This window comes from Mastigoproctus giganteus, chromosome 4 (genome assembly GCF_048544385.1).
Source record: "Mastigoproctus giganteus isolate SK-2022 chromosome 4, ASM4854438v1, whole genome shotgun sequence".
NCBI lineage: Eukaryota > Metazoa > Arthropoda > Arachnida > Uropygi > Thelyphonidae > Mastigoproctus > Mastigoproctus giganteus.
This window is the reverse complement of record NC_143578.1, coordinates 222,606,698-222,634,364: the sequence shown is the minus strand read 5'-3', so window position 1 is coordinate 222,634,364 and position 27,667 is coordinate 222,606,698. Positions and strand designations below refer to the sequence as shown.

Sequence of the window (27,667 nt, the reverse complement as noted above, 5' to 3'; positions counted from 1 at the left end):
TTCGTTTCTTTGTTTGAAAAGAATGTTTAATCGTTTTTCTTTTATGTACAGTGCTAGGTTTCTCTCTCTTTTTAAACATCATCAATAGTCGGCCATCATGCTTGTATTCCACCTTTACTGGTACCTCTGCTCCATTTCCTTTTATGTCCTGATGGAATCTATCCCCTTGTTCTTTGCTCATTTGTGCAAGATTTTCAGGGGAAAAAATCAAGATGGGTATGCAAAAAAGTGAATTTTGATACTCATATTGCAACCTAAATTGCAAAGCTTTTCGAGCATATTTTGAACAATTTTCTCATAATTTATGATTTCCTAGAATGTGATTTATGATTTCCTAGAAAGTTTTCCATTACACCTTTAAAAGCAATCCAGGCTTCCCTTTCAGCATCAGTCATGGTAGTTTCAAACTGATCGTCTAAAACCAGTTTTCTAATCTGGGGACCAATGAAGATACCCTCCTTAAGTTTTGCATCAGATAAACCGGGAAATTTACTGCAAAGGTACTTAAAGCAGTTGCCATCCTTATTTAATGCTTTAACAAATTGCTTCATTACGCCTAACTTGATACGCAGTGGAGGTAAAAGTATTTTATCTGGCTTCACCAAACTTTTGTGCACAATATTTTTTGACACCGGTGTAAGATTGTGCCTCCGAGGCCATTGCTTCTTTGTCCAATGCAGCGCTTTAGCTCTGCTATCCCATTCACAAATAAAGTATGGCATTTTAGTGTACCCACCCTGTTGGCCCAACAACGTACATAACACTTTTAAGTCTCCACATAGTTGCCATTCGTGATCTTGACATTTAATTTTCTCCAGAAGCAACTTTAGATTGTCATAAGTTTCTTTTAAGACTGAAAAGAGAACACCTTTTAAACTAGTCTTAGAAGAGTCTACAAATAGTCTCCATTCACTAGGAACATATGATGGAACTGCTAAGGCACTTATAAAACCAGCGATATCACTGCAATATATGAGAGGACCTTCTTGTGAAAAATACTGTATAAACTCCCTTTCACAATTTCTGTACCAGGAAAACGATGTACCTGAGCAAGTAAGTTCTTCGCTTGAAGTCTGGATCCCAGAATTTCAGCAGCATACTTTGAAAGACCTAAGTCCTTACTATATTGATCAGTTCGACTTGCGTGAATTGCTGTGGCATTAAAATATTTTCTGGTTGATAATATTCCTCTTCACTAACCTCTTTAGCTTCTGCTTTGGTGGAAGAAGATGTGGACTCCAAAGTTTCTGGTGGAGGTTTTACAGGCAGATCAGGTCCATGCTGAACCGGTCTTATGGCTGATGGTAGATCTGGATATTTGATGTTCTTTTAATTTTTGAATTGTAACCTTTAACGTCACATACACAAAAATAACATTTGGCATGGCTTACTGGCTCGCACCACACCATAGGAATAGCAAATGGCAAGCACACCTTTTAACATGACTCCAATTTCTAAGGTGTTTGACACACGTATGGCATACTTTATGCGGTGCCCACGATTTATCCTGATCACCTAGTTTTATGTCAAAGTTTGCATAATACGATTTTTTTTTACAAAATCGGTAATATTTCACCTCTGCTTTACAGGAGCAAAACAACCACATGTAACAAAATATGTCGGAACTGTTCATACACTTTCTGGTTGCCATACTAAAAGAAAACTAACACACAATGAGAGCTCATCACAGTTTTTACAGGAGTACTGTGACCGCATAAGGGATGTGCCACTTATATAGGCTCTGAGGTTGAGTTGTTGTTATTTGGTTTTTAGGAGCATTGGCAACTAAGGCCATATTGCTCCGAGGATATGTGGTGGTCATTCCCTGACCTTTCCGCATCCCCTGTATTTGGTGGTCATGGGCTCGAACCCCTGGTCTAATCAAGAAGCGTGTGCTACGCACTGCTGCTGCTGCTCACCCGGCTATGGAGGCACCCTGTGGTTGAGTGGACTGTACAAACAAATGAGTGCATGCTCAGACAAGTTTAACCCGTAACTACACACAAGAGACTCCCAGACTCCACCCAGAAAATAAAATTCTGGGAATCACAGATGGGCCTGAAGAGCGGGGAGGGGGGGCCATCTACCTTCCTGGGTGAAGGTCGGCACGGGCTAGCCGGGTGGGTAAAGTGCCTGCCTGGCAACCCAAAGGTTGTGGGTTCGATTCCTGCCTCGGGCTTTGATCAAAGTACTGCAAAAACCTTGGGAGGCGCATTATGGCCACAGAAGCCTATGCGCCAACAACTACAAAAAAAAAAAAAGAAAGTCGGCTACCTTGCAGTATGACCTTGAATTGTGTGTAGTTACGGGTTAAACATGCACAATCTGTTGTATTTGAGGCAAATATTTGATAATGGTTACGAATATAGAGTATAAAACTTGTAAACCATTGCAGAAACTATAGTTACACACACATTTGCATATAATAACTAGGTAATATTTTGTTAACGAATTGTTGTGAAAAATCTTTATGCGATAGAAACAAATGGACTTTGGTTTAATAATCAGTAAACATGCAAAAATAACTTCCACATACTTTTACTCAAACCCCAGATACACTGTAAACTAGTGTTATTAGAATCGGCTACTTTATACACAGAATCAAATTTAAGAGAATAGAGGCAAATCACATAATGCACCATATTTTTGTTGCTTATTGGAATCAGATTTTTGGACATAACTGAAAGCTGAAGGAAGTACAAATGTTATTTTTAATTAAGTAGAGCAGAAATGTACAGGATGCAAGTAGCAGTAATGTGAAGAGGTGGAGGTTTGTGTAGAGGTGCAATTAATAAATATGCCAACAACCTGTTAATTTCATACATGAAATTTCCAAAAGAAAACATTATCTCAGGCAGGAGATGCTGTAACCATCAACTGATATATTCAATTATGGATTAAATTTTTGTAAACAACAGCATAGCATATATCCGTTTATAAAAAACAAATTTAGAACATCAAAAATTGCTAATGGCTTAACATAGACAAAGTGTATGTGAATTGAAAGAAAAAAAAAAAAAAAAGCTTATCTTTTGTTAGAGACTTTGTTACTAATCAGAGTTAATGTTTAATATAATTATTAGTGTGATGGTTTTTTTTTTTTTTTGTTAGTTGTTGGCGCATTGGCTTCTGTGGCACCTCTCAAAGTTTTTGCATTTTACTCTGATCCAAGCCTGAGGCGGGATTCAAACACGCGACTTTTGGGTTGCCAGGCACTGTGATGTCTGCTCATATTCTTTATAACTCAATTCTCTATATTATGATTAGCAAAAGAAAGTATAAGACTGTGACACTGATGGAAAAAGAAAATGGATTTTGCAATTCCCTTTCAACAATTGTCAAAAACAAAGATTTATTATTGAGCGCTATAAAAGAAAAGGTGGTTTTAAGAACTTCTAATTCCTTGATATAGAATAAAGCATGCATGATGACCTGGATGATATTTTTCAAGGAGCAAAATTAATGATAAAGTAAAGATTCTTCATGATATTGACCAGGGTTTTAAGAAAAAAGATATTGCAGAGAAATATGGCATACCTGCAAGCAGCTTATCTACTTTAAAAAAATTGAGAATCAATTTTAAATGCAATTGAAGGAGGAGCAGACAAGAAGTGAATTAAGTTGTGTATATATGAAGATGTTGATAAAGCTGTTCTAAAATGGGTGCAAATGATACGTGAAAAGAATATACCAATATCGGGTCCAATAATTAAGCAACAAGCTCCGAAATTTGCAAAGTCCCTGGGACATACAGAATTTAACGAGCACTGGGTGGCTAGATAAATTTAAGAAGTGTCACAAAATTGTGGAAAAGGTTATTTGTGGAGAAAGTGTTAATGTAAGCGAAGAAGATTGCAACAGTTGGAGGAACAATACCTTAAAGAAGATTTTGGAAGAATAAGAACCTAAGGATGTTTTTAATGCTGACGAAATGGGTTTATTCTGTAAATTAAATGTTTACCGAATAGAACACTTGCTTTTAAGGATGATAAATGTTTTGTCAGAAAACAAAGCAAAGAAAGAATAACTGTGCTAGTTAGAGCAAATATGACAGGAAATGAAAAATTAAGACTTTTAGTCATCGGAAAATCAAAAAACCCAAGATGTTTTAGAGGCACAAAATCTTTAGAAGTTGACTACACCTTTAATAAAAAAGCATGGATGACAAGTGATATCTTTGAAGACTGGATATTAAAACTAGACAAGTGTATAACAAAATAAAAAAGGAAAATCATGTTGGTAACTGACAACTGTCCGGCACATCCTGCCAAACATAAGTGTGAAGTTGTTGTTTTTACCACCAAACGTGAAGTCAAAACTCCAGCCAATGGACCAAGGCATTATTAAAAATTTTAAATTTCATTATTGAAAGAGAATAATAATGAAGATTGTCACTGCATTATCAGAAAATAGAAACTTGGAGGTTACAATTAAACTTAGAGATTGCATCTCTGAACTGGCAAAAGTTTGGACAAATGACATCACTGAATACACTATTCAAAATTGTTTTTCGAAAGCGGGATTTGCATTGAATATAGAAGTCGAACAACAACTGGACGAACAAGATGAACTGCCCCTTTCACAACTGAAAAACCTGTGGACATTATTAGAATCATCCGGAAACAGTGAAAATGAAATAACACTGGATAGTTATGTTTATGTAGATCAAGATCTGACTACAACAGAACAACCAAATGAAGATGAAATACTGCTGAACAGTGTTAGACATGATCACGAAGAAATTAACGATGACGCTGAAGACACATCAGAACAACCCATAGAAAAGCCAACTCGCGAAGAAATGATTAACACTTTTAAAACGGTTTGTATGGGTCTACAGTTTTGTGAAAATGTTGCTGATAATGTTTTTAATGCTCTGAACAAATGTGAGGTTTTCTTTGAGAATCAGACAATTTTTTAATTGTACTGTGCAAACGAAAATTACAGTTTTTTTAATTTGTGATACTTACCGGCAAAAATTGTAAAAGTAATTTAAATAAGTGTTTTTGAAATAAAATACATTAAAAATAAATGTAAAGATTCATTTTCATTTTCTAATTAAATTAGAATTTCTAATAAAAAAGATATTCTCTGTATAATGAAATTTCTCTGTAACGAATTTTTTCGCTGGATTTATCGAATTTGTTATAGGAAAGTTTGACTGTGTGTGTGTGTATATATATATATATATATATATATATATATAACCATACAAATAAATTAGAATGAGAGTTAAAACTAAAAAATAAAATAATGCCAACAGTATGGCAAGACAAGAGCGAAAATAGTTGAAATTAAACTTAAAAAATAAAACAAACAGGGAGGGAAGAGAGGGGTAACAAGAGTAAAAATATTGCAGCAGAAAATCTAAGATAATTTCGAACATCTAATCATAAGAATAATAAATAATAATTCATTAAATTTTGAAAGTCTATTAAAATAGAAATTTAACAGTGGCCCTCTGATGGGCACCAGGTCCAAATTTATGTGAAATATCACCAACAGAGTTCTACACCACTACAGTAAAATAAAAAAAATAAACCAAAAACAGACTGACCATTATGCCCCATCTCAACAGAGGCCCACAAGGCTAATAATGGTCAGGGAATCGCTGTATTTCGATTGCTAGACAAATCGCCGCAAAGGAGAGTCTATCGAAAGATCAGTCCGCCACCCAATCGAACCGCCAATGCAGAGGACTTGAATAGCGGTGATCCTGATGAAGCGAAAATTAAAAATAGAACAGATATCAGCACTCCAGTGCAAAGCCACACCACTGAAAAAATTAATCTTAACCAGTTTAAATTGACGAAAGATAGAAGAAATTTGTAATGAAAATAAAACGTTGGTTGATTTTTTTAATGAAAACTAAATTAATAAAAGTTTTGTTCTGTTAATTTTTATGTTCTTCATTATGTTTATTTCTCATTATTAAATAAACATTATTTCCCATTATTATGCTTTGTAAAAAGGATAGGTGGAACAGGACCAGGGTATGTCTGCCAGGGGCAAAGGTTGAAGACGTTGAGCAGATATTATCTGTTAAGGGCACAAAAGGTGATATAGTTGTACACATTGGCACTAATGATATCAAAAGTAGGGGACTGGCAGAATGACTTAACAAATACAGGTCACTATTGAAAAACAGCCATGAATTAGGGTTGAATTTGAAAGTGTCTGCAATTCTGCCCAGACATGATAGGAGGGAGTATATGATGAGAGCCTTGTAAATCAATTCGGCCCTGGAAAGACTGTGCAAAGCTCAAGTGGTAGAATTTTTTTCAGCCTGGATTGTACTTGTTAACAGGAGAGACTGCTTCTACAGGGATGGGATACACTTAAATAGAAAGGGTGCAAGAATATTTGCTAATGCTATCGAGGCAGTGTTAGGTGGGTCAGAAAACTGCTAGCTTGGGGGGATACAAAGATTAATAGTAGCCACTGGCAGAGGTGAAAGTGATTCTTGCACTGCTTCTATTGGAATGAGCAGAAGCCTGAAAAACAAGATGCAGGATATTTCAGACACTGCTGGGAGTCATTGCGGTACAAGTAAACACACGGGTTGTGTTAGGTTAGCTAAGAATAGAAACAGGTGCATGTATACTTGCATGTACACCAATGCTAGGAGTTTGGTAAATAAATTTGATGAATTTGAGGTATTGCTCAAATCATCAAAGGCGGATATTGTTGGGATATCAGAGACGTGGTGTCACACAGATATAAGGAATGCAGAACTGGAATTTGGGGAGTACAATGTCTACAGAAAGAATAGACAGGATAGGAAGGGAGGAGGGGTTATGCTATTAGTTAAGAAACACATAAAATCCAAGGAAGTGAAGCCAGTCGACATCGCTGGACAGTGCAGTGTCAAGTCAGTTTGGTGTGACATAAGCATTGGGAGATCAAAATTGAGAGTAGGAGTGTGCTATAGGCCTAATGACTCTGATGAGTATAATAAGAAACTGGACAGGGAAATCGAGTGGGCCAGTACATCAGAGTCTTATAATGGGGGATTTTAATTCCCCAGATATTGACTGGAATTTGTAGGTTGGTCACTCACACACTAGCAAGGCTTTTGTGGATTTATTGGATGATTGTTTTCTACAACAGCATGTTCGGGAGGCAACTAGAGGGAGTAACACTGTCGATTTGATTATCAGTAGTGATTCTTCATGCATTAAGAATTTGCAGATAAAGGAACCACTAGATGGCAGTGATCACAATGTGCTGAAGTGGATTTACTCAAAGAGGTAACTACCATTAGGGGTAAATGGAAGGGTTTTTGCTTTCGTAAAGGCGACTACGATGGTCTGAGACAGTATTTAATTTCTATACAGTGGGACCAACTGAAGATGTTACCAACAGCAAATTCAAAATGGGAAGCAGTCAAAGAACTTATTTTGGAAGCTACTAGGCTTTACATACCAACTAAGAAATATTGTTCAAGGTTTAGGCCAAAATGGATGTCAGATGAACTAATGAGGCATATGGCAGAGAAGAAAAATGCATGGGATACTTACAAATTAACACATGAAACAGAAGCCTATGATAGATACAAGTTGATCTGTAACCAAGTTACAAAGGAGCTTAGGCAGGCAAAGGCAGATTACGAGAAATCTTTGGCAAGGGATGCAAAGAAAAACAGCAAAGAGTTCTTTACTCATGTAAACTCTAGAAGGAAGGGGATGAATCAGATTGGTCCACTTGATATCGATGGGTCAACTGTTGATGATCCTGCTCAGGTAGCTAGCAAACTAAATGAATATTTTGCATTGACATTCACACACGAGGAGTTATTCAGCGAGGGGAATGCCAGAGGTGTATTCAACTCTGGCAGGGCAGTAAGCTAGAGAATCTTGTAATAACTGAGAGTAAAGTGGAGGAGAAATTGTTAAAGATAAACACAAGAAAGGCACCTGGGATCTATCCAGTTATATTAAAGGAGGCAGCAAAGGAAGTAAGCAAACCCTTAGCCATAATTATGAGTGCTTCCTTGGACTCAGGGAAGGTACCCACAGACTGGAGATGTGCAAATGTGACCCCAATTCACAAAGGAGGAGGCGCCTCCGTAGCCAGGTGGTAAGGAGCAGCAGTGCATAGCACACGCTTTTTGATTAGACCAGGGTTCGAGCCTGTCACCACCAAATACGGAGGATGTGGAAAGGTCAGGAATGACCACCGCATATTCATGGAGCAACATGGTCTTAGTTGCTAATGCTCCTAAAAAGCAAATAACAAACAAAGGAGGATCAAAGGCTGACACAAGTAAGTATAGACCTGTGAGTTTAACTTCTGTTCCAGGAAAATTAATGGAGGCACTGGTTAAAGAAGCACTGCAGGATCATCTACACAAGACTACAGTTATAGCTCGGACACAGCATGGTTTTGTTAAGGGAAGTTTTGCCTGACCAATTTCAATGGATACTATGATACAGTCACAAAAGAACCGAGGCACCTCCGTAGCCAGGTGGGAAGGAGCAGCAGTGCGTAGCACACGCTTCTTGATTAGACTTGGGTTCGAGCCTGTCACCACCAAATATGGAGGATGCAGAAAGGTCAGGGAATGACCACCGCATATTCCGGAGCAATATGGCTTTAGTTGCTAATGCTCCTAAAAACCAAATAACAAACAAACAAACAAACAAACAAAAGAACTGGATTCAGGGAATAACTTTGATATTATATACTTGGATCTTAGAAAGACTTTTGATACTGTTGCACATGGAAGACTGCTGCACAAATTGGAGCAGTGTGGCATTGGAGGCAAATTGCTGCTATGGATAAAGGGGTGGTTGAGGGGGAGAAGACAGAGTGGTAATGAATGGACACTGCTCATTGTAGACTAATGTTATTAGTGGAGTCCCTCAGGGTTCAGTGTTGTATCCATTGTTGTTCTCTGTGTTTATAAATGATATTGATGATGGTATATCAAGCTTAATGTCCAAGTTTGCAGACGATACAAAGGTTCGCAGGGTTGTCAAGGATACTACTGACACTATGCCACTGCAACAGGATCTGGAAAGGTTGAGCAGATGGGCTGAGAGGTGGCAAATGAACTTGAACATTGACAAATGTAAAGTACTACATATGGGAAACAGCAACCCCAGAGGAACGAATCAACTCTGTGGTACTACACTGACAGTGGTAGAGAATGAAAAGGACCTGGGGGTAATTGTGCAGGCAGATATGAAGTTCTCTGAGCAGTGCAGATGGGCTGCAAAAGTAGCTCATGGTGTCTTGTCAATGATATACAGGAATTTTTCTAGCAGGGATAAGGAGGTGATTATTCCCTTGTATAAGGCAATGGTCAGGCCACACCTTGAGTACTGTATACAGGTCTGGAGGCCTTATTTCAAGAAGGATGTAGAACTGCTGGAACGAGTACAGAGAAGGGCAACAAGATTAGTGAATGGAACAAAGGGGTTCTCTTACGAAGAAAGGCTTAAGTTTTGCAAATTACAGTGTCTGGAGACTAGGCACCAGCGAGGTGATCTGATAGAGGTGTATAAAGCCTTGAATGGTTTGAGCATGCTCAATGCTGATTGGATTCTTCCTCTTGCTCAGAATAATCACCTGAGAGGGCATAAATTCAAATTGAGGAAAGACAGATGTAGGATAGATGTGAGGAAATTTGCCTTTAGCGAGCGGGTAGTTGGTAGGTGGAACAGACTTCCATCCCTTGTCATGGAAGTTGATAGCCTAAATAAATTTAAGGTTCAGCTGGACAGGTATTTTGAACGAAGGGGTGAAGTGGAAGTGGGTTTTTTTTTTTTGGCTGATGCTGCATAAGCTTGCTTTCTTGCATCATATGTCTCTACTAATGCTAAAAGCAGATTTTTGGAGTTCATGCGGAATAGACCATATTGTTGATTTAGGTTTGGTTACGAAAAAAGGAAAAGGTTTCTTTCTTTTTTGTTATATTTCGTAACCTGACCTTAAATGGTAGGTTAGGAAATAATAGAAAAGGTTTCCTTATACATTAGGTTAGGAAATAATAGGAAAAGAAAGAAAGAATATATATATATAGTGAATTGAGGTCTTGATTGATGTTATGATGTGTAGCTGCACGAGTGTCTTTAAAAATAAAAGTACAGTAATAAAAAAAAATTAATATTTTGTTAATAAACAATTTATGCACTAGTCCACCCATGATTCTAAAGAAAAAAGGTTAGGCAACCCCCTCCATTTCAGGAGGGGTTCAAGCTCCCATGGGATTCAAGTAAAGGTAACCTGATCTTTATTCAACATTATGGAAAGTGTTCATTAGGGCAAGTTACCATTAGTGCTACTAAACAGATGTTATCATGTGTTGTGTTCGAGCACCAATCAGCACATCGTTTGCCATGTCTATTTGTCAATCAATATATCGTTCTCGACTTTGCTCCAGACCAATAACATCTACCGCCTGTTTACCGAGTGAGCAGTGCTAGATTGCCGTATCGGGGAAACTAATTTTCCGCGTAAGTTATCCGATGTTTCTCATCGTTCTCATTTTGGCTTTCTTTACCTTCGCCACTGCATTTATTCCAAATATTTCCGTGGTATCATGAAGAACTTATATGCAACGGATGATATTTGTGTATGTCAGCTAGAGAGTTAAGCAATACAAGTTGAACAACTCAGTTCATGATTTAAACTTATCTAAAAGGCAAAACAGAACTCCATGGCTGCAGATTGCCTGAAGCAGGAACTAAAAGAACAATATATTGAAAAACATCGCAAAGTGTTTTCAAAATATTTTGTTATGGAAGATGGTATAAATTTCTATAAAGATATCAGTGATCTTCCGAATAAACTGGGCTATACAGATTTGGAGAAACCATCATGCATCTCAAAATTCCAATTTATTACACATGCTTCACAGTTTATTTTGTGTGCTATGCTACATCTATAGCATGTGTCCATGTTTCCCCCGAGAGAGAGAGAGAGAGAGAGAGAGAGAGAGAGAGAGAGAGAGAGAGAGAGAGAGAGAGAAGAAAGAAATCACCAAGAAAGAGAAGAATGATGATTCTTCTCTTTCTCCCGGGAGCTCACAGTGGATGAGTGAAGGGAGAAGGGTGTGTGTGTGGTTTTTTTTTTTTTGGCTGATGCTATTTAAGCTTGCTTTCTTGCATCATGTGCTAATGCTAATCATGATAGATCAGAAAATCATCATGACCACCAAAAGCAATTAAACAATGAGCAATTTACTGACTAGGTATAACAACTTGATCTTGGTCTTGCTGTGCAGTATCAAGTCTGAGTACTGTATAATAATACACTACAGTATGTACTTCAAAATGGTATGGAAAAAAGAGGTTCATGTGATTCAATGAAACAATTTTACAACTGAAAAATAACAAACAAATTCAAGAAATAACTTTCACCACTTACGAACTTAACAGTCGAGGATCACTAACTAATTTTTGAACAAAGTCATTCAAGCCTTGTTTTCTACTTTTAATGAAGTCTGTACTGAAGTTATTTCCAAACAACTTTTTTCCAGGTAACTTAATCTGAACACCAGGAAATTGCTTCTTAACCTGAAAAGTGAAGTGAATTTTTTTAGGAAAATATTTAGTTCAGGGATTAGACTTAGCTTGGCATATACTTCTAACAATACTTAAATTTTATAAAATAAGTATGAAGGTGCAAAAATATGTAGAAAATATAATTGTATATGTTACTGGAAGAGCGATCAAAAATTTTTCTTACTGGCACAATAAGATTAATTTAGACTTACATTAGGCACATTTTGCCATTGTTTCCTTCAAAATAATCCTCTCCAGAGTTTATATATCAATACCAGCACTTCAACTGTTTAGAGCATCTCTGAAGCTCCTGTTTTGTGATGCTGTCCAACACTTTTGGCAATTCAGCTTAAATCTGCAGGATGTTTTTGGATTTTCATTTTGGGGAATAAGAGGAAGTCAAGAGGGCCATGTCAGAAGAATAGGGAGAGTGGGGAATCATTGCCACTTTTGTTTTTGGTTAAAATTCTGAACTAACAAAGCCATGTGAACTGGCACACCATTGTGATGCAAAAATCACTCAGCACTCTTATTTGTCTGAGAGTTTTCTCCTGACATCTCCCCCTCCTCAAATGCCTTAAGACCGAGATGTAGAACTGGTGATTCACAGTTTGGCCTGGCAGAAGGAGCCCTAATGAACAATCTCTTCAATGTCATTTGCATTATCCCCAGGGGCTCACATCTGGCGAGTATGGGCTTGGCATACCCAGGGTCTTGAGCTGGATATCATCATTCTTCTCTTTCTTGGTGATTCCCTTCTGCTCTCTCTCTCTCTCTCTCTCTCTCTCTCTCTCTCTCTCTCTCTCTCTCGGGGTAATTCAGAAAATTTTTTTTTTTTTTTTTTTTTTTTTTGGCTGGTGCTGTATAAGCCTCAGGCTTCCTTGCACCACATGGCTAATGATAATAATAATAATGATAAAAAAACAATCAGTAATGCTCTCGATGTTTGATATAACTTGCCTTGCCTTTTTCGGATGTGTAAATGACAGACTTTTCCATTGGACTGCTGTTTTATTTTTGAGTCATAACGAAAAACCCAGCTTTTGTCTCCTGTTGGAAAGGAATCCCTTGTTATGACCTTGTTTCTGTCCTTTCCAGCCCGCACAGAAAGGTGGTTCTGTTTATCGCGGAGCAAATTGAACATAAATTTTGCAGCATTCTGCCTGTCTTTAAATTTTCAATTAAAACGTGCTGACATATATCACACGACAGGCCTAGAATGTCACAAATATTGTTAATCATATTCCAACATTTTCATCAGCCTGACTTGTTGACGTAGAATAGGAGTGCTCAAAATCCTCAACTGAAGTTCGGACCACAGGAAAACACAAATACCATTGAAAATTTGTGTTCTACCTATAGCATCATCACCAAATGCTGGTTTTAATTTGGTGATGATGTTATATAATTCTTTCAAATTGAAGAAGGGAGGTTGCAGGATATATGTGCAAGAATCTGTCTTTAGCCAGCAGGTAGTGGATTATTGGAACAAACTTCAATCTGTGTTGTTTAAGTAGGCAATCTGAAAAAAATTCAACGTACAACTAGACAAACTGTTAGAAGGATGGACAGGTGATATAGGAAGCTATTTTCCCAAGTTCATGGCAAAAGTTGATAAAAATTCACTTTTCCTTAATGTTTGTCATCTTACTTAACTGCAAGGCATAAACAATGGAAATATACTAAAACAATTTCACAAAATCACATCCTATTGGTGCAAAACTCTCCATACTAACTCACAACGAATTAGTTGAGCAGTATCTAATGGTGTAGTGTTATTAGCATTAGTAGAGGCATACGATGCAAGAAAGCAAGCTTATGCAGCATCAGCTCAAAAAAAAAAAAAAAAAAAAACACCTCTCATTTCATCCCTCCATTCATTCCAAATGCCTGTCCAGCTCAGCCTTAAATTTATTTAGACTATTAGCTTCCACAACAAAAGATGGAAGCCTGTTCCACCCGGCTTCTATCTATTCCTCTACCCGCTGGCTAAAGGAAAAATTCCGTACATCTATTCTACAACTATCTTTCCTCAATTTGAAACTGTGCACCCCCCCCTCAGGTTCTTAGTCTGAGCAAGACGAAGAATCCCATCAGAATTCAGCTTGATCAATCCATTCAAGGCCTTATACACCTCAATTAGATCATCTCGCAGGTGCCACTCTTCAGGCGCTGCAATTCACAGAACTTAAGCCTTTCTTGGTAAGAGCACCCCTTTGTTCCCTTCACCAATCTCATTCTAGCAACTCTACATCCTTCCTAAATTGAGGCCTCCAGACCTGTCCACAGTACTTTAAATGTGGCCTGACCATTGCCTTGTATAACAGGATTATCACCTCCCTGTCCCTGCTAGCAAAATTCCTATATATCATTGACAAGACTCCATGACCTGCCCTGGCAGCCCGTCTGCACTGCTCAGCAAACTTCATATCTGGCTGCACAATTACCCCCAGACCTCATTTGTATTTGGGATAATCACCTCCTTATCCCTGCTAGAAAAATTCCTGTATATCATTGACAAAACAGTATGAGCTACTCTTGCAGACTGTCTGCACTGCTCAGAAAACTTCATATCTGTCTGCATAATTACCCCCAGGTCCTTTTCGTTCTCTGCCACTGTCAGTGTAGTACCACAGGGTTGATACGTCACTCTGGAGTTGCTGCTTCCCATATGTAGTACTTTATATTTTCTATGTTAAACTTCATTAGCCACCTCTCAGCTGATCTGCTCAACTTTTCTAGATCCTGTTGCAGCAGCGTACAGTCATTAGTATCCTTAACAACTCTGCCAACCTTCGTATTGTCTGCAAACTTGGACATTAAGCTTGATATACAATCATCAATATCATTTATAAATACAGAAAAGAACAATGGATCCAATACTGAACCCTGAGGGACTCCACTAATAACATTAGTCCACGAAGTGCAGTGTCCATTGATTACCACTCTGTCTTCTCCCACTCAACCATCCCTTTATCCATAGCAGCAATTTTCCTCCAATGCCACACTGCTCCAATTTGTTCAGCAGTCTTCCGTGTGCAACAGTATCAAAAGCCTTTCTAAGATCCAAATATATGATATCCAAGTTTTTCTCTGCATCCAGTTCCTTTGTGACCACATCATAGTATCCAATCAAATTGGTCAGGCAAGACTTTCCCTTAACAAAACCATGCTGTGTCCGAGCTATAACTGAAGTCTTGTCTAGATGATCCTGCAGTGCTTCTTTAACCAGTGCCTCCATTAATTTTCCTGAAACAGAAGTTAAATTAACAGGTCTATAATGACTTGTGTTGCCCTTTGATCCTCTTTTGTAAATTGGGGTCACATTTGCACATCTCCAGTCCATGGGTACCTCCCCTGAGTCCAAAGAAGCTCTCATAATTATGGCTAAGGGTTTGCTTACTTCCTTTGCTGCCTCCTTTAATATAACTGGATAGATCCCGTCCACCCGGGTCGGGGTGCCTTTTTTATGTTTATCTTCATCAATTTCTCCCCCACTTTCCTCTCAGTTATTACAAAATCATCCAGCTCACTGCCAGAGTTGAACTCGCTCTGGCATTCCCCTCCCTGAATAACTCCTCATGGAAAATACTCATTTAGTTTGTTAGTTACCTGAGCAGGATAATCAACAGTTGAACCATCAATATTTATCCCTTTCCTTCTAGAGTTTACATAGGTAAAAAACTCTGTTGTTTTTCTTTGCATCCTTTGCCAAGGATTTCTCATAATCTGCCTTTGCCCGCCTAATCTCCTTTGTGACTTGGTTACAGATCAGCTTATATCTATCACAGGCTTCCATGTCACCCATTAATTTATATGTATCCCATGCATTTTTCTTCTCTGCCACATGTCTCATTAATTTATCTGACATCCATTTAGGCAAAAACCTTGAACAATATTTCTTAGTTGGTATGTAAAGCCTAGTAGCTACCTAGATAAATTCTTTGAATGCTTCCCATTTTGAATTTGCTGTTGGTAACATCATCAGTTGGTCCCACAGTATAAAATTTAAATACTGTCTCAGACCACTGTAGTCACCTTTACGAAAGCAAAAACCCTTCCCTTTACCTCTGATGGTAGTTACCTCTTTGTGTAAATTCCACTGCAGCACACTGATCACTGCCACCTAGTGGTTCCTTTATCTGCAGATTCTTAATGCATGAAGAATCACTACTGATAATCAGATCAAGAGTATTACTCCCTCTAGTTGCCTCCAGAACATGCTGATGTAGAAAACAATCATCCAATAAATCCACAAAAGCCTTGCTAGTGTGTGATTGACCAACCCACAAATTCCAGTCAATATCTGGGAAATTAAAATCCCCCATTATAAGACTGATTTACTGGCCCACTATTTCCCTGTACAGTTGCTTATTATACTCATCAGAGTCATTAGGCCTATAACACACTCCTACTCTCAATTTTGATCTCCCAATGCTTATGTCACACCAAACTGACTCAACACTGCACTGTCCAGCGATGTCGACTGGCTTCACTTCCTTGGATTTTAAGCGTTTCTTTACTAATAGTAAAACTCCTCCTCCCTTCCTGTCCTGTGTATCCTTTCTGTACACACTGTACTCCCCAAATTCCAGTTCTGCATTCCTTATATCTGTGTGACACCATGTCTCTGATATCCCAACAATATCTGCCTTTGATGTTCTGAGCAATACCTCAAATTCATCAAATTTATTTACTAAACTCCTAGTATTGGTGTACATGCAAGTTGTTGTTGTTGTTTTGGTTTTTAGGAGCATTAGCAACTAAGGCCACATTGCTCCGGGGATATGCGGTGGTTATTCCCAGAGCTTTCCGCATCCTCCGTATTTGGTGGTGACGGGCTCGAACCCTGGTCTAATCAAGAAGCGTGTGCCACGCACTGCTGCTCCTTCCCACCTGGCTAGGGAGGCGCCTACATGCAAGTATATATGCAGTATGTTTGCTTCCCTTGGCTTGAGAGTTACTTGTCATATCCTGACTATATTCTTTCATTATTAAATTTTGCTTTCTTTGTTAAAATTTGGTAGGGCTGGTTGCTATACATTGATTTTTCGTTATTTGGAATCATTTGGTTTTAATTTTAGGGTAATTTTGATTTTTACTTTATTTATTTTAGTATGATATTGGTTTGTTTTTATTATTGCTTTTCTTTTTGGTCTCTGTCTGGTCGGCTATATGTATCGTCTGCTTATTTTTTTTTTTGTCTCCTCTGTATAATCTTAACAGAAACAGAGGCTTTGCTTATTGTTGTGTTTCCTTTGGTTTTGGCTGCAGACCCTTGGTGACGTAGTTAAAAATCTGAAGACCTACAGTATTAAGTACCATTTATATAATTTCATTTAAAATTTTTTATGTAACCACTTTTATTTTTTAGGCACTTTTAATTTTTTACATTGTTACTACACCTGACAGGTTCCCCTAACCCATACAATTATCTAATCTATTTGCCCATATTTAAATATATATTTATAAATTAATATACTTCAATGCATTCATTAATCTCAAAAAATTAAAATATTAATAAAATGTAAATAATAGAAATAAGAAATGCTTGTTCATATTTCATTAAAAATGCTTCATGAAAACAAGAAACACTCCTCCCCAAAAACCAAGTGTGCCCTGGGGGTAGAGGGCACAGGCAACACTTTGGGAACCTCTTTATACAGTGATATTATGACCTCCCTATCTCTGCAAGCAAATGTTCGATCAATCATTCACCATGGGTCCTTCTTGCCATGTGACTAAATTTTGTGGAAAACTTCAAAGATGAAGGTTTGCTGAAGTCATGACTCACATGGAAACCACTGCAACCACTGAGGATTGTTGTGACCATTTCTGCCTGAGTCATGATAGCCTCTGACAAGGCACTCAATGTTGATTGTGTAATAATTATTGTTAAATTAACAAAATATCATAAAAAGTATCTTCTATAAAAATTAATTTTACAAAATATCAATCACAGCATGGATTTGTTAAGGGGTGATTCTGTCTGACCAATCTGTCTGAATACTATGATGTAATAACAAAGGAACTGGATGCAAAAAATTATTTTGTCATCATATAGTTAGATTTCATAAAAGCTTTTGAAACTGTTGCATAAAAGACTGCTGTACCAGATGGAGCAGTGCAGCATTAGAGGTAAGTCACTGTTACAGATAAAGGGGTGGTCACGTGGGAGGAGAAGACAGTGGTTATCAATCGTCACTGTTCTTCTTGGAATAATGTTATTAATGAAACTCCCAGGGTTGAATGCTGGGCATACAGCTGTTTTCAGTATTTATTAATGATACCGATGAAGGCATATCATGCTTGATTTCCAGGTTTGCAAATAATAGGAAGGTTGGAAGGTGGTTAACCAATAATGCTACTGCAAAAAGATTTGGTAAAAATTATGCAAATGGGATGAGAAATGGCAATTGAAATTTAACATTGACAAATGTAAGGTACTGAAAGTGGGTAGCAGTAATCACAGAATAACATACCAATTGCAGGGCATCACATGCAGGTTAGTGGATAACAAAAAAGACCTGGGAGTAAGTGTGCAGTCTGGCATGAAGTTCTCTGAATAGTGCAAACAGACTGCCAGGGCAGCTCATGGGGGCTGATTTAGTGAATGATATACATAAAATTTTGCCAGCAGGAATAAGGAGATCATTATCCAAGTACAAGGCAATAGTGAAGTCATGTCTTGAGTGCTGCACACAAGACTGGAGGCCCCATTTTAAGAAGAATCAGATCTTTTGGAACATTTGTAGATAGCAGTAGCAACAAGTTTATCAAAGGGAACAAATAGGTGCTCTTACAGGAAACACCATATTGCTGTGTCTAGATATTAAGCCTCAGCGAGGAGATCGGATTAGATGTTCATGGCTTTGAAAATGGATTGAATAAGCCCAACACTGATGGCATCCTTCCTTTTGCTCCAACTTCACATGAGGGGTATAAATTCATTCAAATTGAAGAAGGGTGGTTGCAGTATATATGTATAAGAATCTTTCTTCAGCCAGCAGGTAGTGGATTACTGGAACAAACTTCAATCTGTGTTGTTTAAGTAGGTAGTCTAAAAAAATTCAAGGCAAAACTAAAACTGTTAGAAGGATGGACAGGTGATATATGAAGTCTTCCATTTTCTTTTCTTCTATTTTTTTTTTGGCTGATGCTGTGTAAGCTTGTTTTCTTGCACACTTGGCATTAGCATTAATAGAAGCATATGATGCAAGAAAGCAAGCTTATACAGCATGAGACAAAAAAAAAAAAAAAAAAAAAAAAAACAACCTCTTCCCATTTCACCCATCTGCTCCAAATGTTTGTCTAGTTCTGCCTTGCCTTAAATTAACCCATTTCTACAATTACGGATGGAAGTTTGTTTCAAAAATCAACCACCCACTAGCTGAAGGCAAATTTCTGCAAATATATTCTACAACTGTGTTTGCTCAATTTGAATTTATGCCCCCTCAGGTACAGAATCTCAGCAAGAGGAAAAATCCCATCAGCATTGAGCTTGCTCAATGCTGATGGGCTTTCAAGGCTTTATACACCTCAATCAGATCACCTCACACGTGCCTAGTTTTCAGACATTGCAACGTGTAGAACTCAAAAGCCTTTCTTAGTAGCAGTAATCCTTTGTTCCACTCACTAATCCCATTGCCCTTCTCTGTACTCATTCGAGCAGTTCGACATTGTTCCTAAAATGAGGCCTTGAGACCCGTATACAGTACTCAAGGAGTAGCCTGACTATAGTCTTATACAAGGGGATATATACCTCCTTATCTCTCTGCTAGAAAAATTTCTGTATATTATTGACAAGACACCATGAGCTACCCTTGCAGATGTCTGAACTGCTCAGAAAACTTCCTATCTGACTGCACAATTACCTCCAGGACTTTTTCATTCTCTACCATCCTGAGTAACACATAGTTGATACGTTCCTCTGGGATTACTGCTATCAGTACTTTTCATTTGTCAATATTAAACTTCAGTTGCCACCTCTCAGCCTATCAATCCCCCATTACAAGACAATCTGATTTACTGGCCCACTATTTCTCTGTACAGTTGTTCATTATACTCATCCGAGTCATTAGGCCTATAATACACTTCTAATCTCAATTTTGCTTTGCCAGTTATGTCACACCAAATTGACTCAAAACTGCATTGTTCACTCATATGTTACTAATATATTTTTATAAAAATTAAATTTACAATATATTAAAGAAATTATGTAAAAACAGAAGTTAATCTAAATAAAAAATTGATCCAATCAACTATTTTTTTTTTTTTTTTTTTTTTTTTTTTTTGCATTTGACTCTGATTCATGCCCGAGGCGGGATTCAAACCTGCGACCTTTGGGTTGAATCCACTAATTCTTTAACCTTTAATCCACCCATAGGCAGAGCACAGATAGAAGCAACTCACTGTAGCTGCCAAAGAACGATTTTATTTTCTAAAGTTTGACATGTTATCGAGAATCTTGCGACAAGGTCTCAAAATTCAAAGAAGGCAGCATGTCAATAATCTTGAAGCCTGCTATAGTATTGGGTTGAGTAGCTTGTGGCAAGATTCTCAATGACATGGCAAACTTCAGAAAATAAAATTGTTCTTTGGCAGCTATAAGAACAATTTTATTTTCTGAAGTTTACCATATCATCGAGAATCTTGCGACAAGGTCTCAAAACTCAAAGAACGGAGAACGTCAATAACCTTGAAGCCTGCTATAGTATTGGGCTGAGTAGCTGTGGCCACCTGCTTCGGCATCCATTACAAAGTACTTACCAGTTGAGAATTTGAAACAAACTGTTAAATACCCCCACTACCTCTCTTTTTAAAAATCTTACTCAGAATGTTAGAATAGAATATCATTATTATTATTAGCCATAAGGTGCAAGGAAGCCTGAGGCTTATGCTGCACCAGCCAAAAAAAAGAAAAAAAAAAAAAAAAATTCTGCTTTACCCTGAGAGAGAGAGAGAGAGAGAGAGAGAGAGAGAGAGAGAGAGAGAGAGAGAGAGAGAGAGAGAGGAATCACCAAGAAAGAGAAGAATGATGATATCATATCCAGCTCAGGACCCTGGGTTTGCCAAGCCCATACTCACCAGATGCGAGCCCCTGGGGTCAATATTGGAGACTGAGTGAAAAATAAAATAAAACAAATAATAAATAAAAGAATACTGTGTACTAGGATTTCCATTTTAATCAATAAGTTAAAATGAGTACCAAAAAAAAAAAAAAAAAAAAGAAGTAATATTACACTGGATGAACCTATCTAGGAATTTGGTTGGAATGGTTTGTTTGTTTGTTATTTGGTTTTTAGGAGCATTAGCAACTAAGGCCATATTGCTCCAGGTTATGCGGTGGTCTTTCCCTGACCTTTCCGCATCGTCCGTATTTGGTGGTGATGGGCTCGAACCCCGGTCTAATCAAGAAGCGTGTGCTACGCTCTGTTGCTCCTTCCCACCTGGCTACGGAGGCACCTGGTTGGAATGGAGATAATTCTTAAATTGGAAGTGAAGTAGGGGGGTGAAGACAACTAACAAACTATATCAATGGAAAAAGAGAAGGATGAAGGACTCAAAAGCTACAGGCAGCACTATACATCATAAATCTGAATGCATCTGTGTCCAAACCAAGAATACTAGAACTGCTGGAATCCCAATACCAGAGCAGATTCTGGAAGTAATAAATTCTGGTGAAATGATTTTGTTTGTCCTATTATTATCATATGAAGTGTGAAATTCATATAATAAGAATGAACAAAATGCCAGACAACAGATATTTTTTAATATTTTTGTTACTTTTGATGGTCCTTAAGGAACAATGAACACTGCAATTTGTAATAAAAGTTTAGCTATTGGGAGAAAGAGAGCAACATACATTTTACTGATTTATATGTGCATTTTACTGATTTATACATGCAAGTACTAACAAAATAGCCATGACTAATTGAGAAATTTTAGGCCCACACTATTACTAACTCCCAAGAAGCTGAGAGGTGCAAATAGAAAGAAAGTTGGAGTGAGAGAAAATAATTTAAAATTAGATGTGGAATTAATATTAAAAATAGTACAAATCAACTAGGTTAACCATTTGTACAGGCATTGCTGAGGGACAAAGAAGAGAAGGGGAAGCCTTCCAAGAGTGGGCCATTATATGAAATAGTCAGTTTGGTGTAACATAAACACTGGGAAAGCAAAAATGAGAGTAGGAGTATATTATAGGCCTAATGACTCTAAAGAGTATAACAAACAACTGTACTGTACAGGGAAATTAATGGATGACTGTTTTCTACAGCAGCATGTTCGAAAAGCATCACTCCTGATAATCATTTGATCATCAGGAGTGATACTTCATGCATTAAGAATCTGCAGATAAAGGAACCACTAGTGATCAGTGTGCTGATGTGGGATTTATTCAAAGAGGTAACTATCATCAGGGGTAAAGGGAAGGGTTTTTGTTTTCATAAAGGTGACTACAGTGGTCTCCGACAGTTTTTAAATTCTATACAATGGGACCAACTGATGACGTTGGGAAGCATTCAAGAAAATAATCTTGGAAGCTACTAGGCTTTTCATACCAACTAAGAAATACTGTTCAAGGTTTAGACTTAAATGGAAGTCAGATGAACTAATGAGACTGGTGGAAGAGAAGAAAAACGCATGCTATGTATATAAATTATCAGGAGACACAGATGCCTATGGTAGATATAAGCTAATCTGTAATCAAATCACAAAGAAGGTTAGGCAAAAGAAGGCAGATGATGGGAAATCTTTGGCAAAGGATGCAAAGAAAAACAGCAAAGACTTCTTTATTTTTGTAAACTCTAGAAGGAAGGGGATGAATCAGATTGGTCCACTTGATATTGATCGTTGATGATCCTACTCAGGTAGCTAGCAAACTGAATGAGTATTTTGCATCTACATTTATACATCAAGAGTTATTCACGGAGGGGAATGCCAGGGGTGTATTAAACTCTGTCGGTGAGCTAAATGATTTTGTAATAATCATTTAGAGAGCAAAGTAGAGGTGAAATCTAGTTATATTAAAGGAGTCAAGCAAAGGAAGTAAGCAAACCCTTAGCCATAATTATAAGAACTTCCTTGGACTTGGGGGAGGTACCCAGGGACAGGAGATGTGCAAATGTGACACCAATTCACAAAGGAGGATCAAAGGGTAACAAGTAATTACAGATCTGTTAGTTTAACTTCTGTTACAGAGAAATTAATGGAGATACTGGTCAAAGAAGTGCTGCAGGATCATATAGACAAGGCTTCAGTTATAGTTTAGACACTGCATGGCTTTTTTTTTTTTTTAAGGGGAAGTCTTGTCTGACCTGATTGGTTACTATGATGTGGTCACAAAGGAACTGGATGAAAAGAATTTTAATATCATATATTTGGATCTTAGGAAGGCTTTTGAAGGCTCTTGCTCAGTAATCTGAGCAAGAGGAGGGGACATAAATTGACAATGAGAAAAGACAATTGTAGAATAGATGTGAAGAAATTTATCTTTAGCCAGAGGATGGTTGATAGTTGTAACACACTGCCACCTGTCATAGTAGAGGTTGACAATTTAAATAAGTTCAAGGCAGAACTAGCCTAGTGAATGGAGCTGAAATGGGAAAGTTTTTTATTTATTTATTTGGCTAGTGCTATAGAAGCTTGCTTTCTTGTATCATAGGCCTGTACTAATGCTAATTCTTTCTAAAAGGCCCAAATATAAAATTTCGTGAAAGTCTATTCATTGGGAATCAAGTTATTACATGTGCATAGATGAATGGATGGACAGTCAAGACAACAGGCAGAGGCTAAAGTAAAGAAAGCGAACATACAAATCATGGGAAACTTTAGTAGCGGGAAACTAGTTTCTCCGCTACTGCAGTTTCTCCCTGCATTCTCTGTAAAGAGATGGTGCATGTTAACAGTAGTGGCAGTAGAAGTTGATAACGATGTATTGATTAGTTTTTTCTTATTATTAAAAGCAGATTATCGGAGTTCTTGCGTGGGCTGAAATTTACTTACAGGTATACCCTCCAGACCACCCTAGTCTCAGAGTGTGTATCCCCCCCCCACCCACTTTCAGCTGTTTTAAAATAGGAAAATGACTTCTACTGGCACTACTGATAACACGCACTGTCTGTAGATATGAACCGTTTTCCTATTTTAAAATAGCAGGAAGGTGAGATAAACATCCTAAGACTGAAGCAGTCTGGAAGGTGTACCCATACGTAAATTTCAGCAGCAAAGGAACTGCACTCATGAACTCCAATAATCTGCTTTCAATAATGAGAAAAAACTAATCAAACATCGTTATTGACTTTTACTTCCACAACCAATAAAATGCACCATCTGTTTACAGAGAACGCATGCAGAAACTGAAGTAGCAGGAAAAAGAGTTTGCCTGGTAAGTTTTCCAGAATTTTCCCATGGTTCTTGTGGAAAAACCTTCGCCCAGGCACATTATGCTTATAACCTAATGTGCCTAATAAGGCGGCAGGTAATTGCTTCATCCTATTGAGAATGCTAATGAGACCATCATAGCCTCTCTAATGCCTCCCCAATTCACAAATGAGGGAGTTGATTGGTAATCACACACCAGTGCATTTGGCTTCAGTGGTGGGTAGGATTGTGGAATCTCCAATTAAGGATAGAATGCAGGACCATCTTGATAGGAATGGTATTCTATCAGCATGGGTTAGTGGAAGTGTAGTCTTGCTTGGCCAGTCTATTTAATTACTATGAAAAAGTCAAGAAAAAGTTGGATGCAACAAATAACTTGGGCATTGTTTACCTTCACTTCAGTAAAGCTTCTGACATAGTTCTCTACAAATGGCTATTATATAAACTGGAACAAATTGGGATTAATGGCAATGTCCTTTGTTGGATCAAGGGCTGGCTAAAAGCAGAAGATAGAGAGAAGTCATACTTGAGGGATGACCAGTCTAGCAAGTGGAATACCTAACTTCTTTTCTTATTTTCCTTATTGACATTGATGAAGGAGTGCATGAGAAGTTTCAAAGTTTGCTGATGATTTGAAGACAGGAAAGTGGCTAACAATCAGAATCAGGCCATTTTGTTTCAAAATGACTAAGACTGGTTACACAAATGGCCTGAAAAATGACAACTGAAATGTAGGAGTTACTTATAAGCTGGAGAGGAAGGGGAAGTTAAAAAGTGATCCAGAATGAAAGAGTTGGGGATTACAATCAGTAAGACAAAATTTTCCAAATGGTGTAAACAGATGGCTAAGAAGGTACATATATACAGAATTTTCTGAAGTAGGGGAAAAGGATGTCATTGCCTCATTGTATGAGACAATCACGAGACTGCATTTAGAATATTTTGTTCAGGTCTGGAGGCCGCACTTGAAAATTGACACAGAACAACTTCTAGAAAGGCTCCAAGAAGGGCAACTAGATTGGTGAGAAGTGGTAATCAATATTCATATGAAGAACAGGTTAGAAAGTGTGGTCTTCCAAGTTTAGCAATCAGACATCTTAAGGAGTCTTGACAGTCTGTATAAGGCCCTGAAGAAATTAATAAAATATGAAGGAGGTATATTTTCATTGGTAAAAGAGAAAAGAATCAGGGAGCACAAATACAAAATTTGTGTTTGTAATTATGAGAATGACAGAAGGATGGATCTCACAAAGTTTACTTTTGGGCAGCATACTGTAGATCATTGCAATGAACTATTTGCAACAGTGAATAGTCTGATAAAATACAAAGCAGAATTGGACAGGCAATTTTTGGTAATGGGAAAGATATGAATGATAGAATTTTTTTTTTTTTTTGGCAGATGTATAAAAAAAGCTTACCTTCTTGCATCATTCAGCTATTATAATACTAACATATTAAAATTTATATGCTGGTCATCAGCACTTAATATAAAATTCATAAAGACGTTATCACTATGGGCTGATGTAGAAAATAATGCAATCTTTTCCTATAAGTTTAAAAAAGGCAGAGAAAATTTATGAGGGGTGTGTGTTCCACCAATTATGAAGGAATCTATATTACATTTTGCAAGCTGTTATTACTGCATAAAGTCACCCAACCTCATCGAGAGATAAGATTTCCAAAATTTGCACACACATACATACTGTTCAGTATGTGGGAGTGCATGTGTGCAAATGCTTTATGCAAATGTATGAACATGAAACATGCTGAACTACAGTAAAATTTCATGGTCTGGACAACTCAAGTGGATAACAAACTTAAAACTCACCATATACAAGAGAAAATCTAATGATATGCGTAGTATAAACTTTTGATATTATATAACAGACACTGGCAATCCAGAACTTTTGATGGTCTCTGGTGCAAATGCAGCACCAGAGACCAAGACACTGGTGTATGATTGTACAAGCATGTAGCTTTTAAGGAATGACCTTAAAAGTCATTAAAACCTTAATGACCCTTGTATCTCAAAGGTCACATGCTTGTAATTCCCCCCCCCCAAAAATCTTTTAAATACAGGTAACCCCTCATAACACAGTAGTTAGGCTCCTATAAAATCTCATGTAGTGTGAAACCGTGTTATATGGCACTAAGAACCAATACAAAAATAGGGATTCCATTCCAAAAGCTAACAAAAATACAATTTTTTTTTATAACTATCGGAAACTTAATTTTTATTAAAAAGAGTAATAACTGAACAAACGTCTTACAAACTGTGACACATAATGTCAGTTAATGTACGTTCATTTAATTTTCTTCTTCTTCAATGCTGCTAAGCGCAATCAAACGAGAATGTTGCAGAATCTTCATCTTCTGAACTTTCTTCTGCAGCATCTAGATTTTGTGCACGTTCTGCTTTCTTTAAAATATCAGTATTCTGGGATTGTTCGCTTTTAATTGATAGATCTTTGTAAATTGCATGGCATGAAACTAAGCATTTTTGAAGCTCCCTTTTTAATTTTGTGTTCCTTCCAGTTGAAGGATCTGCATTCAAAAAAATAAGATTCTAATTGCTCTGCTAAGTTTATGCCTTCCAGTATGCTTTTTAGTATAAAATTTGGAACTTCAGAATTTTCATCTTCGCCATCATCCTCTGAATTGATTTGGTTTAGCTCTGATGCTATTTCCACAAAATCTGCTTTGCCATTTTTTTTTTTTTTTACCAGTAATTTGTGAACATTTTCAGTAGTCATATCATCAAAACCTTCCCCTCATACCGACTTAGCAAGTTCTACTATCACACCAATTCTGTTTTCTGCAGGTTGGACCATATTTCCTGAATTAATTGACTCTGGCCATAAGTTTTTCCAACAAGCACATATTAATGGTTTTACTTCTTTGAATGATAAAGCTATAATTCCGATACAGTCCACAATTAAAATATTTCCATGCCTCCATCACTTCAATTGATTCAGAATCAATTTTTTTCCAAAATCTGTTGTAATGATTCTGTGATGTAAGGAGTTTTAAAGGTAGATATAATGCCTTGATCTAATGGCTGAATTAATGAAGTTGTATTAGGTGGTAGGAACATTACCTCAGGGATGACTTAAATCTTTTGGATGGCCTGGCACATTATCCAACAGTAATAAAACTTTGAAATCCAGATTTTTCCACTTTAAATAGTTTTCCACAGTTGGCACAAAACAATTTATAATCCATTCTTTAAATAAATCGGCAGTTACCCAAATTATGCCTAATTTCCCCAGGCATAATTTATGGCTGGAATTTAATTTACAACGAAGAAGTTATTCCAATACGCTTTTTAAGAACAAAGCTTAGGATTACATAACTGGAAAAATTTATAAATGATAAATAAAAACCAAAATAACCTTACAAAAACCTTAAAAGTTATGAACTGCATGCTTTGAAGTCACAAAGGTTAGAGAACTGCGATTTGCCACAATTCACTAACTGTGTTATACAGTCAGTCCTCGTATAACACGTGTTTACAATACATGAATTTGATCATACATGATTTATAAATAGGGGAACGATATAACATGAACGAATTCACTTATGCACGATTCACCTTTGTGTTTACAAGAAATGGTAGTCGAACGTGGAATCACCCCAACCGAACGCAACACGATAGGAATGAAGAGAAGATTCTGAAAATGTATTTGTTTTTTATAACAGTAAAAGGGAAACGCATTTCACCATAATAATGTAAAAACCAACACAATTCCAGCTATCGGTATAATCACAAA

The 27,667-nt window shown here is 37.3% G+C and overlaps 1 protein-coding gene across 2 annotated transcripts in view; it reads right to left on the bottom strand.

The window, feature by feature from the left end:
* The window catches only part of LOC150087431 (serine/threonine-protein kinase Sgk2-like), a 268,124-nt gene that overhangs the window by 191,390 nt on the left and 49,067 nt on the right, over positions 1-27,667 (bottom strand). For both annotated transcript variants that reach the window (XM_090372067.1, XM_090372068.1), the window contains exon 4: positions 11,374-11,522. In XM_090372067.1, the coding sequence (XP_090228193.1) occupies positions 11,374-11,522 (149 nt within the window). The remainder of the gene's footprint in view (positions 1-11,373; positions 11,523-27,667) is intronic.